The 19,763-nt window shown below is 42.2% G+C and overlaps 1 protein-coding gene across 2 annotated transcripts in view; it reads left to right on the forward strand.

Moving 5' to 3' along the window:
* Nucleotides 1-1,099: 1,099 nt before the first annotated feature.
* The window catches only part of ITGB1 (integrin subunit beta 1), a 47,249-nt gene continuing 28,585 nt past the window's right edge, over nucleotides 1,100-19,763 (forward strand). The window contains exon 1 of one of the 2 annotated variants that reach the window (XM_062621597.1): nucleotides 1,100-1,360. In XM_062621597.1, coding sequence (XP_062477581.1) covers nucleotides 1,352-1,360 — 9 coding nt within the window. In that variant the 5' untranslated portion in view covers nucleotides 1,100-1,351. The remainder of the gene's footprint in view (nucleotides 1,361-19,763) is intronic. The other variant, XM_062621598.1, reaches the window with a different exon arrangement.

The following is a 19,763-nucleotide window of genomic DNA, read 5'->3' on the forward strand; positions in this document are numbered from 1 at the left end:
TACTTGTAGAAACGTGGTCTCTGGATTCCTTATCTCTGATTGTCAAAGTTACTTCTCTTCCACTTCATTTAATCAGTGCTTGCTTTTGATGAAGCTGCTTGGAGCAGCAGCCTATCATTTCAATCTCATTTTCCAACACCACTAAAACAGTTTTACAGTGACAGTTGTACCAGCATTAAAAGCTTCTGCTAATGCAGCTATGTTAATAGACTACATCCTGAACAGCTGCACTGCCCAAATGGAACAGGGGCTTGAATCACAGGCTCTAGTAAGGCAGAAACAACAGCATTAATTTCTTAAGTGCAGCTACAAACAAGAATGCAGAAAAGCAGTAAAATGACCAATTTGCAGCACCACTCATTTCATCACAGAACTAGAACTGACATCAGCTTTCAGAAAGGTGACCTGGGAGTCCATAGCTTGTGTTTTCCATCACCTCGTATCTCCAAGAAAGTTGCAAGCCTGTTTTATTTTAATTGTATTTTATTTATCAGTAGATCCTCCAAGAACCTACTTTCAGGAGTACTTAAAAACGCTAAAGGCATGTGCCAAACAGCAGTAGGCTCTGGCCAAGGGACTTCGGGAGTTCCGTATCTTAGCTTGGACAGTGCCATCAGCGTCACTCCCAGCTCATCCATCGCTTACTGCCTTCACAGCGTTTGGAAGCAGCTGCCAGCAAGAGGCACGAGCAGTCCCCCCTTTCCTAGCCACCCCTCTGCTCCCATGCGTGTCCGCAGGCACCGACAGGGCGAGCCGGGAGAAACGAGGCAGCGGCAGCAGCAGGGGAAGAAATTGCAGCCCTAATAAAGAAGCTCTGGGCTCCAGCAGCCTTCCGACGCCGCAGCGCCGACGGAAGCGCCGCCAGCCGCCGGGGCAGCCACATCCTCACGGCCTGTCCCAGGGACTGCGGAGCGGGAGGCGGGCAGACGGGTGCTAATAAACCCCACCAAATAAGGCGCTGGCAGCCGCCACAGAAAGATCTGGGGGACAAGCTGGAAGCGGGCTCCGCCTCAGGCCGGGAGACCCCGGCCCGTCCACCCTTCCCCACTGCAGCCACGGCGGAGAGCGCCTCCCCCGACAGGGCTTGACGGCAGCGGGGAGGAATGTGTTTCCGGGGCGGGGAAAGCACGGCTGAGCGCGGATCTTCCCCTCCCCCGCTGCGCCGGGCTCCCCCTCAGCAGCGAAGAGAATAGGCGGTGGTGAGCAGCCGGAGGGGGAGAGAGAAGTGAGGCCGGCCTTCCCGCCGTGCCGTGCTGCGCCCAGCCCAGCCCAGCCCGCTCCCGGGGCGCCAGTCAACTAGGCGGGCCGGGGCCGGAGCGTCCCCCTGGCAGGAACCGGCCGCGCCGCGGACATGGCCGAGGTAGTGGGAGGACGGGGCGGGGGCTGGAGCTGGTCGGTAGCGGGCTGAGCGGTGCCTTCGCGGCCCGGGACGCTGGTATCTGAGCTGGCTCCGGCGGGTGGTGCGGAGAAGAGGGTGGCGAGCGCGGCTTCCTGTCGCCCGCTCTCCCACTCTCCTCGCGCGGGGAGCCGCTGGCAGCACTCGGGAGGAGCCGCCGCCGCCGCCGCGGGGCGCGGGTACCTCGGCGCCCGTCCCGGGAGGATGATGGGGAGTCTCGCCTCCCGCTGTGCCCGCCCCGGCGCCGGGAAGGTGTGCTAGTCCTGGGTCGGCGTTGCGGGCGGGCGGGATGGTGTCGGGCCCAGCCTGCGGCTTCCTGTGGCGGCGGGACGGCGGCATGGGGCCTCCCGTGGTGGTGGGGGTCAGCAAGGCCTTTGTACCCCCGGGGCCCTGTCCTGCCCTGCCCGGGCAGCGTCCGCCGCCGGACCACCCTGACCCTTCCCTGTCTGCGAAGGCGGGAGCTTTGTGCCAGTGCCCCGCTTGGAGCTGCCTTGTGCCGTCCGTGGCTTCCCGCACGGGTGCCCGGGAAGGGGCAGCACTAGGCTCGGAAAAGTTTCGGGCAGCTGCCCCGGGAGGGCGGGCATCCCCTCGGCGCCCGGTCCGGCGGCGGGAGAGGCGAGGAAGAGACTTACCTTCCGCGGGAAGCAGAGTTGTTCCAGGGATGGGATCGTAAGGAGTGAGTCAGTGTCGGAATTTGAGTGTCTAGGGTTTTTGACCTGCACGTGTCTGTTAAAAGTAACTATTAACAGCGGAGTGCGTGCACTCTTCGAAGGATGGCGTGATTGTCAGTGCAGCCTTTTGACTGCTCGATGCGTTCAGTCTATGCAGTTCTTGCTCGAAGCTGCCTTGAGCCTCTGCAGCTCTTTATAAGCTTGTGTTGAGGTGAACGTGGGAATCCGAGGCCTGTGTATGTGGTCTGTTTCACCGAGAGATTTCTGAAATAGCTTGCAGCAATAGGAATACAGTATTACTATCTTCCTATACCGATGGTTGGAAGGAAACATGGAATGATAGGAAATTCTTTCTGACTCACTGTTTAGCCAATGTCAGATGTCTTTATCTTATGGAATAAGTGTCTGACTGCCTGTTAGACTCATTAGGTAGTGACTATTTTTCTGTATGGAAAAAGGTTAAAAAGTGGTTTTGGTTCCTTCTGCATTTGTCCTTGGAATGATAAAATGGTCCATTCGTGCCACCACATGTGCACATACCTGTTGGGTGAAAATGTTGGTTTTTCTTTTGATTTCTGGTAGGTTTGTCACTGGTGCTACAGTCCTGCTCATGCCACACAAACCTTCAGGAGTAAAGATTGTCTCTATGCAGATCATTGGAACTGCTCACGGCTAATGCTGTGTGTGTGCTTAAGTGTTGAAATGGAGCAGGACTTTATGTACATGAGAACAGGTTTAGATAATCTGCATTCCTGACACAACTATTCAACAGGGGATGGTGGTAGTGTGAGAAAAAGCAGGTTTTATTATGAAATGAAATGAGATTACTTGGTATCAGCATATTTTCTTTTTAGAAGTATTATACTACTAGAAAGATGTGAATGAGGCTAAAATAAGCAAGACTCTAAAAGTAGTGAAGACATTCGTTATCCACATACATCCCAGTGATGAAACTAATGATTCATTCTTCTGTCACAAAATATGTTACCTGCCTCTGGCAAATGTTTAAGTAGCATTTTACAGGCCTGCCTAAGGCTATATTTATAAGGGTTGCAAAAACAGTGAGCCATTGGCAATGGGTAGGCAAGACAAGGCAAGTTTAGGATGGGTACACCTTCAACTTTTGTCCTTTTCAAACATGTTTTAGCTAAGAAGTGCAAACCTGACAGGCATGCAGAAATCCTACCTAAGCAAAGTTGGAGCTGGTAAGTGCTGTATCTCTTTGCCAGCCACGTGATAAATGAACCAGACTTATTTCAAAATGAAGTGTCAGCAGTTAAACCTGGTGTTCTTTGTGCGTGCAGCCAGGGAGTTCATTCTGCTCTGTACATTTAGTCATCTAGTCTACATCATATCCCTAGTTATGTCCACCCTTGTGAAGGACTATTTCAGAGGGATGCAAGTTTCTCTAGAATGTGCATGAATTTCTCATGTGAGGGCAGAATGTTAGTGTTTTTTCTTGTATTATAAGTGACTCAAGTGGTTAATTTTCTACCACTTCCTTTGGGAAGTGATTCCCACAACTGAAAACAAACTGTCCGGAAACTTTTCCTGCTGTTCTTTCTTCCTGTTTCATGATTTCATTCCTCTGCTCTTAACCATTCTCCCTATACCTCTCTTGGGGTAGTTCTGCTATGGTGCATTTTTGAAAAGAGCTTGTTTGCTCTAGCAAACGGCTCAGGAAATAGATAACTTGGGTAGCAGAAAGACAGGCTTGGGGAGAGCGATGCAAACATGGGAAGGACATGTGTTCTCCCTTGCTCTGAATATAATTCCCTTGCCACCACTGGTATGACTGCTCTACAGTTGTTTGTAAATAGTTGTCATGCCTACTTTTCCATCCAGTCTCGTTTTAGTTGAGTGATGTATGTGCACTTAGCTGGTGGTTCTTCCAGCCCTCTGATCAGCATGCCACAGGCTGTGCATGACTCTTGGTGGTGTGGCCTTCAGAAACAGTCCTGACTGCGATTGTGCAGGGCTACTGTTAAACATGCTGTCAGAGTACCTCCTTTGGTGGGACCTTTTCTGTAAGCCATCATCAAAGGCTGTAGTTCTGTAATGGACTCCATCCCTGCTCCCTTTCCTTCTTGTGTACAGACACGCAGAGTTCCTGCTGTTTCTCACCTGCCTGTGGCTGGGTCCTTGGGCTTCTTCAGTGCAGAACTGCCTGTGATGTGTGATGCAGCCTTCACTCACGTAACCATTGCATGTAGGAAGTGAACATGTGAGCTGTGCTGCCTTCTGTTCTCTGCTAGTTGCACCACCGCATGGTGTGTTGAGTGGGTTTTTGAAGGCGGAAGAGTAGAGGCTGGATGGGGCTTTGCTGGCAGTTGGAATACCCAACCTCTTCTTCTTCCCCCCTCCTTTGCAAATATATTTTGTACCCCTTCTATTTGAGAGAGGCTATTATAATTGGTGATACATGGCAAAACTAAAGTTAACAGGCAGGCAGGGATTTTCCTAATCCATGTTAACTGTGACAAGCTAGCTAGCTTTAAGATTGCTCATGCCTCCTCACATGGCACTTGAGAGAGACATTAGTTAGATCCAGAAAAGGGGGAATCCAGGCTTGGCAGCCTATTTTGACCTTGTTTGTTTTTCTAGAACTTCAAGTAATTTATTTTATCCTTTTATCCAACTTTTCTTTTTTCTTTTTTTTTTCCTTTTTTTTTTTTTTTTTTAAGATGGCCAGTCCCCCTGGCATCCTTTTCATTCTTAGGAGCTGCAGTCAGCCTTCTGAGAGGGAATCCTTGTTGGGAGTGCCTTTTCCTCTTTTAAGCTTCTTGGGGTCTATTGGTGGATCTCATAAAGCAATTATGTAAATAATTCTTAAAACTGTATTATGTAGTTAGGTTTATTACAAGTGTCATTAAAAAGTACTTGCCACCATGTGTGCTGTTCTCCTATGACTAGTTATTTAAGTCATCGGCTATATTCTATGTTCTGTAGAAAATTTGCTGTCTCTCAGAAGCAGAAAACATGGAACAAAGTCCATGTTTTCCTGTCTCTCATCTGCCCCTGTCTTTATGCTGCCAATCCTACAAATTGTTCCCACGTGCTCAACTTGCCTTGCTTTGAAGGTTCTTACTGGTTGGTAGTGTTCTCATTAGCAGCTCTAACACTGTTGGTTAGGCGTCTCGATTTTTCAGGCTTCTATGTGTGTGTGCACAGGGTTGTTTGGGTTTTTTATACCAACATGTGCATCTTGGAGCTTTACAGGAAAATGAGGTTTTGGTGTAGAGGAGAGTTAGCTGTTGTTTCTGAAGGAGATGTTTGCTTGTTTTTCAAGGGAGTGTCAGGGAGTGTCTGACAGATGAACAAATTCTGTGGCTCCGTCTCCTGGACAGACACTGGCAATATCTCTGTCTGATTTAGGGTTCCTTTTGTCTCAAAAAATTGAAATTTGTTGATTAATTCTAGTACTGAATAGTGTCATTTATGGTGGCTGATACCATCTCCTTTTTGCTGTGTAGTTCATCTTCATTCTGTGCTGCTCTGTTCTGTTGTGTGTTCTGTTGCCAGCTTTCTGAAAAGGGTGGTTACTTACCATGCAGTAACCCAGTGGACCACAACATTGACCAGTATCTTGTCAGTTGTGGTTACAGAGCCTCTCAGGTAGCCTACAAAGTCAGTTTTGTGTTTACCCACAAATGGGAAGACAAATTCTGCTGCCACGTTCTTTTTTCCCTTCTTTCCCTAATTTGACCTGCATAGGTACAGACTTGCTAACCTTAAATTTATGAGTCCTTTGGCTAAGCTTTCTTTTCTCCCACCATGTGGATGAGTAGTTTAAGTAACAGTCACAAGCATATACAACTTCATCATAAGAAATTGTCGTGTGCTTTAGCTGTGTTCATAACAGGCAGTATCAGTTTCTAGCCCAGTTTAAGATGTGTGTAGGCTTGCCAAAGAGCTTCTATTGAGAATGACATGTAGAGAAAATGAAAATTCTGACTTCAGTCAATGCGGAATGTCACACTGAGCACCTTGTTATATATCGCTAACTAGCACAGATTTCTCTTTCCGGTCTATGGGTGCTCTCTTTATTAGAATGTTGCTGTTAAACATCCAGCATTTTTGTAATGACTACCTTCTCTTTTCTCTTAGATTCATCAGGGTGGTTAAATGACTTGCTACAATATCGTACTCTGATATTAGCAGATTGAAGATGTTTACAGAGATGGTAAATTCGCTAATTTAGTCCAAAATTTGCACATAACCAAGCACATTGTAGGGAAAGTAACCTGATGATAGTAGAATTTAATGTTTTCTTTGGGAAAGGTAATAGGATTTGTACCTGACCTGTAATCCTCTTTGGAGTGTCACTGAATAAAGGCTCTATAATATGAGTGATTTTTGTTTATTATCTTTCTCATTTTCTCTTTACAGTCAGCTGCAAAAATCGTTATGAAACATGCTTTCTGTCTTAAAAGCACTTTTATGTCCTTTATTTCTTTTCCAGCAGCAGTAAAAATATCGTTAGTATTCTTGTGGTTTTTATTAGAGAGGGAAGCTTTGAGTAACAAAATTGAAGCTGGAATCTTAACTTTGTTACAGCTAGTAAGAGCTGAGAAGATACTGGTGTCTTCTTACCATCCTTTTAATTCTTTTTTCTCCCACAGAAAAACATCTTGTGTAGCTTTAGTAAATTAATGCAGTTCTCATGTTCTGCCAACAAGTCATTAGTTTGCTGTTTATAGTAGTTTTCTCTAACCTTCTAATTTTTAAAGACCATGTTTAAGTGCAGATTCTTCTTAAAATGCTCATAAACTATAACATACAACATCTAATGCCAGTATTTTATGCATAGACACATACCTCCCACCCCACCCCCCCAAGATCAGCATAATATTTGCTGTTCATTTATTTTGATTTGTGGTTTATACAAGATCACTAATGCTTAACTTAGTCCTAGTTGTGACTTAGCGTAGTTTTAACTTCTGCTCTTTGTACTTTCTAGTGTATAAGCAGGAAGAAGAGCCATTGTTTATATGGATTCTTATTGCATAAAACTATAAATTTCTGTGTAGTATACATTAACTACATGTGAGTACTTAGTGTATATAGTTAATTGTATGTTATGGCTATTTACAGGTAAATTTTTAACCTCTAGAGCTGTGCAAGTAAATTCACTTTTGATGTGGAAGCCGAGTAGAAAAAGTGAAAGCTTTCCTCTTACCTTGACTTTCCTGGTAGATTGAAAAGTAATAATTATATATTGGGCTGAACTGAAACACTGAACTTACCCTCATGCAAAGATGACTGATTTGTGGTTATTTAAAGGAGTAGCAAAATAATTGTATTAGATTACTTTAGAAAGAGTCAGTATTTTACTTAGGAAATGGTGATATTACGAATCAAAGGTAGTATGTTGAATATTAGTGCATACTTTGTCCCCGAGATCAAGGTTTTGAAAAACAAACCTAAGATTGGGATATCTGTTTTGGCATAACCTTGACCTAGAAGTAAATATTGAGCTAAGGATGCAGGGCCATTCCCTTTTGCAAAGGAAAAAAGAGGATAAGCTGTCATTCTAGGGTTTGTTAATTTTCTTTGGTGGAATTATAGTTCAGTGTGTCTTAACACAGTGCTAACCTCAAGCAATGGCACCAAGAGTCCTGTCTGCCTCGTGCACAGCTAGCTACTCTGTGAAGCTGTTTGATCTGTCCTCATCTGCTCTGCATCTTTGTAGGTTGGCAGGACCCCTGGGGAGTGATCTACCAGTGGCCTTGTGCTGCCATAAAGCAGAGGGTCCCAGGATGCTCTCCCAGTGAGTTGTGGGGTGATGTGACTGTCAGGAGTGTATTAGGGTCTGTAGGAGGTCATTTGAAGGACCTAGTATTCTAGTAGCTTGGCCAGCATCCTCTGCAGGTTCAGTTGCTCAAGTATTAAACTGGGCAACATCCAAGCTCTGCCTGGACCCTCAGTTGTCTGGCTTTCCAGATCTTGCATAGAAGAGTTTTGTGTGAAGACGAATACAGCTAAAAGGAAAGCCTATTTCTGAAGTGGAGATAAACACAAAAGAATAAAATCTTTTTGATGTTAAACAAAAAGCACTCTCCTGGGGATCAAAAGATGATACGTTTTAGTAGTCGGTTATCATTAAATTTTGCATCGGTATGACTTCTCATATTATTACTGCATCTTTGCTAGTTGAGTGGCTCAAGTCTTGGTGCTTGTCCAGTCAGCAAGAGAAATGCACCCTGTTCTGATAATAAAAAGGAGAAATGAGGTAATCTGCTATCATCATCCACAAGATTGACTAGGGTAAGCAAGGTTGTGCTGCCAGTATTTTCTGGCTGGGCTTTTTTGTCATTACACTGATGCTTTATTTTCTCGTGTATTAGGAAATTAGTTTTATGGGCAGAGGGTAAAGACCATAATTACCTTCTCTGAGGTTCGTTTTGTGGTTTTTGTATGGTTGTATTTAGCGTATGTTAATGTGTTCACTACTAAACTAGGCTAACTGAAGATTGTCCTGATGCTGGATGGCATACTGTAGCCCATCTACATAAAATAAAAGGCTTGACAGTTTCTGAAATGTCAATTACCACTTTTGTGTCAGAGCAGATTAAAAATCCGTCTTTTGGTTTTGCATAAACGTAACCCGAGTGTGTTTCCAAAACATCTCTAAGTGTAACATTTTGGGAGATAACATTTATTCTTTGCTTTTACTATACAGCTCAAAATAGGGAATAATTTTTTATGCTGTTTTTATAAGTTCTATGCAAATACGGATCTGTATGAGAAATTAGGGTACAAGAATTTCAGTGTAATTTTTCCTGGGTGTGGACTTGAGTGTAAAAAAGGAAACAGCAAATTTCCTTTCTTTTTTTTCAGAAGAACATGCTATACCTATAGGCTGTTTAAAAGGCTTCATAAAACTGATAAACAGGGTGGGTTTTTTTCTACATCTGTAGTAGAGGGAAGTAACACATATGTTGTTTACATAACTTTTCAAAGGGTAGACCAAAATGTTACATAGCCATGTTGTTGATATCACTAGTTTCAGTGAAAAACTCAACTTTAGCTTTAAAGTGCAACTAAACTGTGCAAGATTGCTGCCAGCATTTTTATCATTGCCAGCTGACCAATCTGGAGGGTGTTTAGATAGTAATAAAAGAGCTTGCACAGATATTAGCTCTTTTTGATGCTTAATTCACAATGCAATTTCATTTCTAAATGAATAATGTCTGTATTTAACATAATTAACATTTGCTTGTAGCTGGAAACAATTTTAATACTATGTGTCTGCAGAATTAAGAAGAAAAAAAGAGGTCACTCACTAGCAATAACTCAAAACTCCACAGTAGACAAGTGGTTTTCAAATCTACCTGAATTTCATACTATGTAAAATGTTCCAGTGGCCCTTGAACCATGAATTCAAATAAAAATGTGTTTTATTTTCATAGGAACATGAATCTGCAGTAATTTATACCAATGTATATATTGGTATAGTGTAAGATCTTAACTGTCCTTCATGCCTGTAGCTGTGCAGTCTGGCTGTTCTCCTTGCATCAGCAGTGGAAGTCATAAGGCTGTACAGTAACTCATTGAAGTAGCTGATATGGTTGAAAAATAGCTTGGCAAAAAAATTAATTTGTACAACTCAGTCAGTTATTTCAACTGGGTGACCGCATGTTTTACCAGGGGTATGCTTCAGACCAAGGGGAGAAATAGGAAAACATGCAGCTCTTAGCAAGAGGAGCACAGGACTGTGGCAATCCAGAGATAAGCTGGCATAAACCGCTGTGGGACCTCACAGCATTTGCTTGTGCATGCTTCAGTGCTCTTCTGACTTGAGTAATCCATTTTAAGATTGCTACATCAGGTGAGAAATAACTCAGCAAGTAGTTATTGCTCAGCTTGTTCCACTGTCTCGGTTAAGAGATGAAAGTATCATTTACAATTGGCACCAGATAGATGAAGGGTGCAAAGCGGGGAATTTTAGGGCCCCAAAAAGTTGAGCTGACTCTGTTTAGTGGTGGCAAACTGGTAGATCTCCTTGGCTACTTTGAGAAACTATCTTTTATTATCTTTTGCGATCCTTCTGCAAGTAGTCTGTGGACTCCAGACTTAAAATCCTGCTCTGAAAAGCAGCAGGTGTGTAATATGCAGGTTGTTGTTCAGGCAAGGACTGCTTTTTCGTGTACTTCCATGGGTCTGTTGTTTAAAAAAAATAAAAATAAAATTAAGGTTGAAGTAACTTTTTTTTTTTGCTGAGATTGGTGAACTTTTTTCAGGTGCTTAAACTTCAGGATTAAAACTTCAGGATGAAGTCCACTGTTCACTGTGTGCTTATATCTAGCCATGTATCACAGCCCTTGAATTAATGATCTTTAATATATACACACAATATATATGTTATATATATCATATATAACATACATGTGTTGAATTAAATATATATTAAAAAATCTTGTAGATAAAGATTTATAAAGCTGTATGTAGTTCTGTGGGATGACCAGTCTTTTGTTATTGCTGGATGTTCATTTTTCTGACCACATAGCTGATGTTGAAAGTGTGGTGAGATGGGAGTTTTTTCAGTACAAGTCTCATACTAAATTGTGTTGGAATAATGAATACTTTAAAAGAAACTTACAATTAAATAGTGCATACTGTCTGTAAGCATTAATGTATGTACTTGCCATTCAAATCCTGAATTAAAATTCCCTTCCTCCCTCTCCCCCCAAAAAGGGGGGAGGGGGACACAAATAAAAAAAAACAAATGAAAAACTTTCAGTGTTTTGTGCTTTGCCTCTCTTAATGTTTTTTTTACCAACTAATTTATTAGAATAACCTATTAGGAAAAAAAAAAAAACAACTCGGGCAAGTTCCCTGGCCTGGCTGGCTCCATTACAGAGCATTCATAAGCAGTTCAACTGAGGTTAGCAGAGAAGGCAAGAGGCCCGTGACAGCCTGGATTTAGGGTGGTCTAAAGTGCTGAAAGAGCCTGGTGTAATTTCGGAGGTCCGTCAGTCTGAGCACCACCCACCACTTTGTAGAAGTTGTTTCCTTAGCACTCCTCTGTCCACATGAAGGCTTGGTTCAGTTTGCCGAGGCTTACAGAAAGGGGGTTTTGATGTGGTGGTGAAAGGGATGACTCAAGGTACCACTCTGCCAGCCTGGCAAGCAGAGCTGGAGTGGAGTGGTGTGGTGTGTGTGGAAGGTCCATGAGTTCAAGCAGAGGGGCAGAGGCTGCTTTTTTGGAGGTGGGGATGCTGCAGCACTGCCGTTACTTTCAGCAGCAGTTAGCTTTCATCTTGGTTTTGGTTGCTCAAACCATACCCTGAGCATTAATGATAGCTACTGTGGGTGAACGGTGCCATGTAAAGACAGTTTCCGCTGAGTTTGCCCTTTGTGGTGTGCCAGCTTCTGGCTTCCTGCAGTACCTGCAGCAATAGCCTCCAGGACATTTGCAACTGTTTTCTCTTAAAGAAATAGATGAGCAAGACATTGTATTAACTGATTTTTTTTTTTCTTTTTACTTACAAATGCACGTGCCTCTCTTCTGCTTTTCCTTTAAAAGGAAAACTTGGATTGAAGTAAGTTCAGCTGGACCTTGTGACGGATGTTACTAAGGCAGTGCAGCCTTGGAAGCATCAGTTACTTTCAGCTGTGTAAGAGCTATATTTATAAGTTTAGTTAAACTTTTAGTTTTCCCTGTTGATGAATGTGAGGTTGTTGCACAAAATTAAATACTCCCTTTATGGGAGTAGTAAGTGGCACAGAGTATGAGGGTAATGTAATACTACCACAAGGAACAGAAGCACATGGTTTCTACTAGAATGGCTTAAATCATTACATGGCATTCCTAAGTGTAATCTGAGATGAAAATGCTAAACTTAGCCAAGCAGTCTTGTAGACTAGCAAGACTCATATAAACAAGCTAAATATTCAATTCACACTCTCCCTGGCCAAAAAAAAAAAAAAAAAAAAGTCTTATTTAAGCCAGAGGAAAAATTAAACTGCTATGGCAGAATTATTGATGGGTCTAAAAACATTTGAAAAGTGATGGAACAACAGAGATGTTTATTTTTTTCCCCTGTTTTAATCACAATTGTAGAAAGAGGTCCTTGTAATAATGACAACCCTGAAATATTTATTATGGAAAAATGCCTTCTGAAAATGGTGAGATTGAGCGCAGTGGGAATTCTTACAAATTTATGGAGACTGTGTTTTGAATCATCAGGGCTGTGATGGATTTGACCTGCTGGGAACTTCTGTTGGCAAGAGTATAGAAAAGCAGGTATTTTTGACATAAGCACTTTCATGGAGGGAAAAAATAAGTATTTTGGTTCCTAATACCAAATGTTCTCATTAGATCTTTATCTAAGAGGAAGCTTTCAAGGTGTCCATGTATAGAAGGTGCTGTAGATACAGAAAATAGCAGTTTCAACTACAGTACAGGTACCCGAGGGCTTGGTTTGTTAGCCTTAGAGAGGTGCTATCTTTGTGGTGTGCTTTTATGTTAGCGTGAGAGTGGTGCTGTCTTTGTAGTCTCCTTGTCTGTTAGCATAAGCAGCATATTAATAGGCTTTACTGTCTTGTCCTTGCTTAAAATTCAAGGAGCATCGTAAAGTCCTTGTAGCAATCCCACATCTCTGTGGGCAGGATGAGCTGCCATTATATTTCCTAGGAAGAGACAGGAGTGCAGGTGTGTGGTGATGGGGTGTTCTGCTTTCTTATTCCATACTTGAGTAAGCACAATTCTTTGAGAGGTGCAGAGTAGTAACAAGTAGTTACAAACTGCACATTGCTGGTGTTTTAATTAGCTGTAGCTGCAGGCCTCTGCCTGCTTTGCTTGAGAATATGCAGTTTTATTTCTCTCTTAATCCAATGTTGAATATTAAGCACAATACATCTGTTAGTCTAGTTTTCCAAAATACAGTTGTCAGTTTACCCTGTAAATTGCAGTCTGTGGATAATTGCCTGGCAAAAAATATCTAAATAAACCTGTGTGGAAAAAATAATATTCTCCTGAGAAAGAGCACCTCACTTGGCTTTTAAGCAGTTTCCTGTATGTGGTAATCATACACAGTTTTTTTGTTCACATGAGCTGTGTGTAAGTACTACTTGCCTTTCAAGCATCAAGATGCTTTCCAAAGCAACTCCTAAACTGTGTCATACTGGCTTCAATTGGGATTCAAGACATCAGGAAAGTATTGTACAAATAGTCTCTTTGTCCACTTTAGGACCAAGCTAGGGACAAAGATGGTTAATACATCAAAATAGTGTTCTTACTGGTGGTATGGTAGTACTAAGGAGGTCTAGTGATGAGCTACAAACCTTCTGTGCATGGCAGTGTGTACATATACTAGTTGAAAAATGGTCCCTCCTTCAAAAGTGGTGCTGACTAACCAGTGTTAGCTCTGCCTGCACCGCAGTGCTCTCTGAAAGGTATTAGAACAAAGAGAAGAGATCACTTGGGTTTTGCTGACTTGACAGGTGAAAGGTCTTTGTCAGTGGCAGCGTCTTCATGTTATCACTGAACATCTTTTCTCATTCTTTTACTTTCTGTCACCATCACCAACATGAAATACAGACTTGTGTGACTTAAGTAGAAGTATGTTAATGAAGAAGCAAATTGAGTAGGCTTTAGCAGCACTGGTATTCTTTGCAATTTACTATGCAACTTGGTTTTGCTGGTGATGAATATTAATTTAGGTTTGTAGCCAGTTGCAGGAATTTGCTTGTCATTATGTGAAATTATCAATTGATTTTTCCTAATGAAAATATGTGTAGAAATAAAGTGCCATGAAACAAAACACGGTATGTACCTATCCTGCCTAAGTAGGTTTGCTGTGTTCCACAGAAGTCTAAATTTAGTAGGTGTCTCCTTACTTACCAGAAGCTCCCTGGCTACCTTTAGTTGCTTCGTGGAAGGTATTCATTAACTAAGTCAGTAGGTAAGTCCGTGTAGTTCAGACTGCTCAGGTCTGCAAATGGAGAGGGATTTCAGCTTAGTGTGCACTAGTCATAGTAATCGTGCATGATACAAAAAGCTTGCAATTGATACAAAAAAAGCGGTGCAAATTGATACAAAAAAGATACAGATGATACAAAACTTGATAGAAATGATACTAAAAAGCTGTCTCCCACTGTGTGAACATAAATCTGTTTCCCTACACTTTCCTACAGGTTAGGGCATTTGGTGAGAAAGAACCAAAGCTTGTCCTCTGAATCATGGTCCTAAGACTCTTTGCTTTTATCCACTGACAACATGTTGTAAAATCTCTATATACATTACAGGGAACAAGGATCTAGAACCCCACTTTAAGATCTTTCTTCTACCCCCCCACCATCTGTGCACCAACTTGTTTTCTGTCTCCATGCTTTTCATTCATGATTGCATAGCAGTTTTGGTTTAATAAGAGTGGTGGAGAGTGCTCTTACTGGTATATCCTGTAGGATGATAACACGTTACCAGGAAATGTGAATTCAAACCCTTTGGGACTGAGGAGGGGCCGGAGCCCAGTTGTCATACTTCCTGATATGCCTAAGTATTGTGAAGTATCTGGGAACTATTGCCACCCTGTATCATGCGAACTGTGGGATCTACCACATTTTATCTTTCTCGAGGTAAAGAGATGTCAAATATCAGAAAACTTTATCATCTATAGTTGTTCTGAAATTGGTACCTCTTTTCTTGTGATTATAGAGGAAATGTATGTGTTCTATTAAGAAAAATCTTCCCCACCCCCTTCCTGTCAGCCAGACACCTAACTTGGATGGATTAGTTTCCACTCAGTAATTCAAATCAAGACCAAGAAATACTTTTCAGAAAACATACCTAATTGATTTTCATTCCACTGTTCAGAATTGTCAGTAAATTGAGGGCTCCTGTGAAATCCAGGAACAAGCATTAATAAATTCCCTATAAAAGCAATAATATGGTCAAACAATGTGAGAGCTTTGGAAGTTAGCTGTTCGAAGCAGCTGCATCGTGTATAAGGTAACAAAGCCCCATGCTCTGGGGACACAGGCCAATACCATGAACAGCCTTCCAGATCTGCTCTCATGGGCTGTGGTCTCAGCCTCCTGGTACTTGTACATGAATGTTTTCATGTATTTAGCTAAAGAGGCAATGTGATGCAGGTGCCCATGCTGGGTTCTCAGTAGCGGTTTCAGACCCACAACTCTATTTTAGAACCTAATTCTTATTGGTTATTTTTTCCCCATTGGATCCAGGCCTTTTTGGTGAACTTTAAGCAACTTGATCTCTTGAGAAATTTTTTAAATGTGTAAGTATGAATAAACTATGGGTAGTAATTCAGTATAACTGAGAGTCTTAGTAAACCAGTTGTGTTACTGTTTGTGTTTGTCTGCTTCCCTGTGGTTCTGGCATGCAGAAATCAGTTTCCTGTAGATTTTAACTCATTGTAATTATAATTTAAGTCCTAACTGGTTCATTATATATTATTTTAACTTATGATGCCCTACTTAAACAGTGGTTATGGAAGTGCTTATCGTGAGTATTTGGTGACTGTGTGTGGTTTACTTCCTTAAGTTACAGAAGATAACTGGCAGAGAAATGAAGTCTGATGTGGAACACTGCTGATTCTTTTATCCTGTAGCATCACAGTAGCTGAAGTGGTTATGCTGTATAGCTTTTTCAGGATGCAGTTTGAGTAAGAAGTCTCAATGTGGTGAATTTTTTTGTGTAAAGCTGTTTCAGTGCTAAAGAATTTCTTAGTTTGCATGTTAATCTGGGTTAATGTCCCATTCTTTCCATATTACTGCAGGCAGTTCAAAACCTACTCTGTTAACATCTGCAAAGTTGCCAGGGAGCGAAGGAACATCGTGATCTTGATGAGCCATACTGTTGGTAGGCTGGTAGATAGGCTCTTGAAGACAGGCTTGCATCTAGAATTTCCATGTGGATAAGGGTGTTGCAAAGTCCTGCCCCTGAGACTGCTCTTTTGTTGTCCATGTTGACTGGTTCCATCAAGTTCACTCAAGTTCACTTCCCCTACATAGGGATTCTCCACTAGCTATTTGCGGTTGGTGCATGGTCCAGAGCGGGGCCCCTCTGTGAAAGGCAACCATCACAGGGCTGGTCCACATCTTGAGTACAAACAGTTTTGTGCAGGTTGAGTTAGGGTTTTGGTTCTTTGTTTAAAATGTCTTGCTATTCAACTGTCAGTGTTTGCCCCAGATCTCCACTTCCATGAAGAAGAATGCATCATGTAGTTTTTTGACCTGGTGGTCCCAAAACTTACTGTGCAAGCAGTACATTCCAGCTATTATTAAGTATTGTGGTGACATTTACATTGATTAAGTAAATAAGATAGCTGTTAAGGTCACAAAGAATTACCTAGTTAAGATTTGCTGGAAAGTCTGCACCACAAACTTGGAAGTTTTAATCAAAAGTAACTCCTTCATGTGAAACACTGATATCTGTACCTGTGCCTTTCTGAGAAAAATATTTCTGTCAAGGCAGAGCAGCAAGGTACTATTTTGCCACTTTCCCTTATAGTGAATTCCTGCTTTGCAGTGAATTGTTGTAGAAGCAGGCGTGCTTAGGGTTGTTGCATGTCCAGGCAAATTTAGATTTGTAATTAATGACATTTGTCGTGGGAGTTCTGGCTGTCGGAAGTGGTTGCAGAGGTGTGGGTCCTTGCTAGAGGTCTGTAGTGCCTCTGTAATTGCTGTCCCATGTCACTGGGGTTGTTTGGTCCCTTCCAGTTAAGCAAATGGCTGTGTTCTTTTTTCCTTTTCTCTAGAAACATGAATGCAGTCCTCTTGTCAGCCCATAAAATTCATGCTGAAAAGTGTGGCCCTCAGCTAAAGCTAGAAAACCTTCTGGAGTGAGGGAAGAAGGAACTTTTTAAGCAGGGTAGCCATCAAGTCCTGAAACAGGCGTCTCCAGAGACTATTTAATTCTGCTTATTTTAGAAACATGTCTCTTCCTGTTCTTTTTATAAGCAGTCTTGATGACTGAGGGTGCGGGTTCACTCTGTGACCAGTGCAGTCCAGCATACAGCCATGAGCAGTGGCTGAACAGCAGTGTCCTTTGCCTTTTATCCCCTCAGTTCTCTTCTCTATCCCCATTTCACCACTTTCACCAGTTTCTTTGTTGGATTAGTGTTTCAGCCAGATCTTTTCCTTGCTCCAGTGCTTCTCTGTGGCTGCACCAATGCTAGCACTGGTCAAAAAGGAAAGCAGTAAGAAGAATCAATCAGGAGGTTGATTAAAGAGGGTGAATAATCAACAAGGAGGATGAGGCAGTTCTCTTTGATGACATTCCATCCTTAAGACGGATGAAAGGGGTTGTAAATGTAATCTCAGTTCTAGGAGGGATCAATTCCGTACAGCATTTCTGACTGAGCTTTAAACGTGTGAAAACACAGCTGATGCAAAGAGGTGTCAGTCTGCAGGAAACACAAGCACTAATCCAAAAGCGTGAGTTGCCTGTTCATTTCTGGGTGTATAAGTGTAAGTGGAGTACCATGTGGGGTAATGAAGTAAGTGGGCTGTCCGGTTATTGCCTCAGAAAGGTAAAGGTGGCTTCTGCACAACTCCTCAACTCCCTCCTGTATATTTAAGCGTTTCCCTCATGGCCTGAAGCATGGTTGTGTACTTCAATGGAAAGCTTTGCAGCAAGACACACTTCAATAGGCAGCAAGGGCAGATACCTTGTGGTGCTTTCTTTTGTTTGGTATTGGCTTGGTGAATGCTGGAGTACTGGGTCACATGAGTTGCTGCTTGGCTGAGTGGAATAATACAGCAATGGCCTAGTGTTTTGTTTTTAGTGTTGTCTTAGTACAGGTGTAAACTATGAATGGCATCAGATAGGGTGAAAGGCTGAACTGAAGAGTGGTGAGAGGAGCAGGATAGCCAGTGATACTTCATTTCAAAGGAGTCGATGTTTTTGTAACTCTCACCCTTTTTTCTTGATTCCATTTGCCCACTTAATTTTCTGAGAGATCCTATTGGTGTTCTAATAAATAAGTTTTAAAAGCTGCAAATGCTTCAGTGCTGTGGAGTAGTAAACATTATTTGTAAATATGGCAATGATCAGCTTCTGCAAAGGTGCTAAGTATTTAGTTTTCAAATCCAAAGTTAATCTCGCTATGAAGAAATAATCATTCCTTTATCCTGTTGTCATTTAATGAGGCTTTAATTTCAAATTAGAAGTTCCAGAGATTTCCATCAAAGCTGGTTTTATAAAGAAAAATTTCTCTTCAAGCATTACTCTTTGTAGAGACCGCAAAAAAAACCAAAACACCTTGGAAAGCAACAAGTCCTAACATTCGAGGTTATGTCCATGTTTGTCTTCCTGAAATACTTAACAAAAATAGAGCACAGCTCACAAATGTGCAGAAATAATTTTAAAATCAGTTTTCCAACAGCACGCCATTTGCAGCCTTTGAAAAAGTATCCAACTGGTGATATTGTTAAGGACATTTCAGTTCTTGGCAAGCTTGCCTTTTGTAAGCTTTCAGCTGCCTCTTTCTGACGGAAATCAGTTTTTCAAGGACTCAGGGATATTTTTCAAGGATTTAATTAAAAGGGGGAGAACAAGTATAACAGAAAATAAGTAAACATTGCACAAAAAAATAATTTGTTTCTTGTAACAACGGATTCTTTTCTGTTCCAGTCATCTGTGGTTGCATACTGCTCAGTTCCAGCTCCTTCAATGGTTTCCAAAGGCTTCCTTTAGCTGTCTAGTGTAGTTATTCGTCATTTGTTTTGATTTATTCCCTTGACAGAAGAATCTGCAGAGGGCAATCCACAGTCCTAACCAGTGACTTGCAGGAGAATGTGTCTGACACCGTTGGCACCAGGCTGCTGCAGCGGCCACAGGCTGAGGCCGCGCATTGATTTGCTTGCACTAACCGTCAGAGTTGAGCCCAAATTAGCAAATCTGTACCCGGGTTTTTCCAATGCTCAGCAGATGGAAAAGCCATTAGGCAGTGGAGGTAAAGGAAGTGCTCGCATGTGTTGGGGGCTGGCCCTGTGCTGGGAGAGGTTCTGGCTCAGCCTTATATGGAAGAGGACATTTTCCTTGTTAACTTTATGGGGAATCTGTGCCCAGAGCCGCGTTCATCATGTGGATGCATTTCCACAGGAACATTTCTCTTCCAAATGGTCTTAATCATAGTTTTAGCACTGTGTCACATCTTTGCTGACTTATATAAATAAGTCTGCATGGGCTTGCTGCGCATCTGCTGCTGGTCTGCCCTAAAAAGGTGAACTGTTTATAATTTTCTCGTTTTGGCTAACAGAAAAGATGGTTCTAAACTGATGCCAGCAGCTTAGTTCTGGGCTGAACTTTAAAGCAAAACTGCTTCTCAAGTCACAAAATATCCTTTCATTAGAGGGAAGTAAGGCTTGCTAAACACAGAGCATACCTACTTTGAAAACAAAAAAGAAGGAACCTAAAGTTGAGCAGCCTGGTAAGGCTTTCTCTTCCCGATTCCTACTCTGACAGATGTGCTCCTACACCATGTAAATGCTGTCTTTCTCTAACCTTGATTCAGTCTCTTCATCTGTCTTCCACCTACTTGTGTTTGTTGGGTCTTGGAATGCCCTCTGATCCAGGTTCATGGTTACACAGGTTTGATCTAAGTGATTGCTTCAGAGGAGAATTAATGAAACAGTGTTCATGAAAGAGTTTTTGTGAATGAAGGCCTGATCACCTCTGCAGCAATGGGTAGAGGGAAAACTCAAAGTTACATGCGATAAGTAAT

This window comes from Pezoporus occidentalis, unplaced genomic scaffold (assembly GCF_034315485.1).
Source record: "Pezoporus occidentalis ecotype Australia unplaced genomic scaffold, CSIRO_AGI_Poc_V1 ctg23, whole genome shotgun sequence".
Taxonomy (NCBI): domain Eukaryota; kingdom Metazoa; phylum Chordata; class Aves; order Psittaciformes; family Psittacidae; genus Pezoporus; species Pezoporus occidentalis.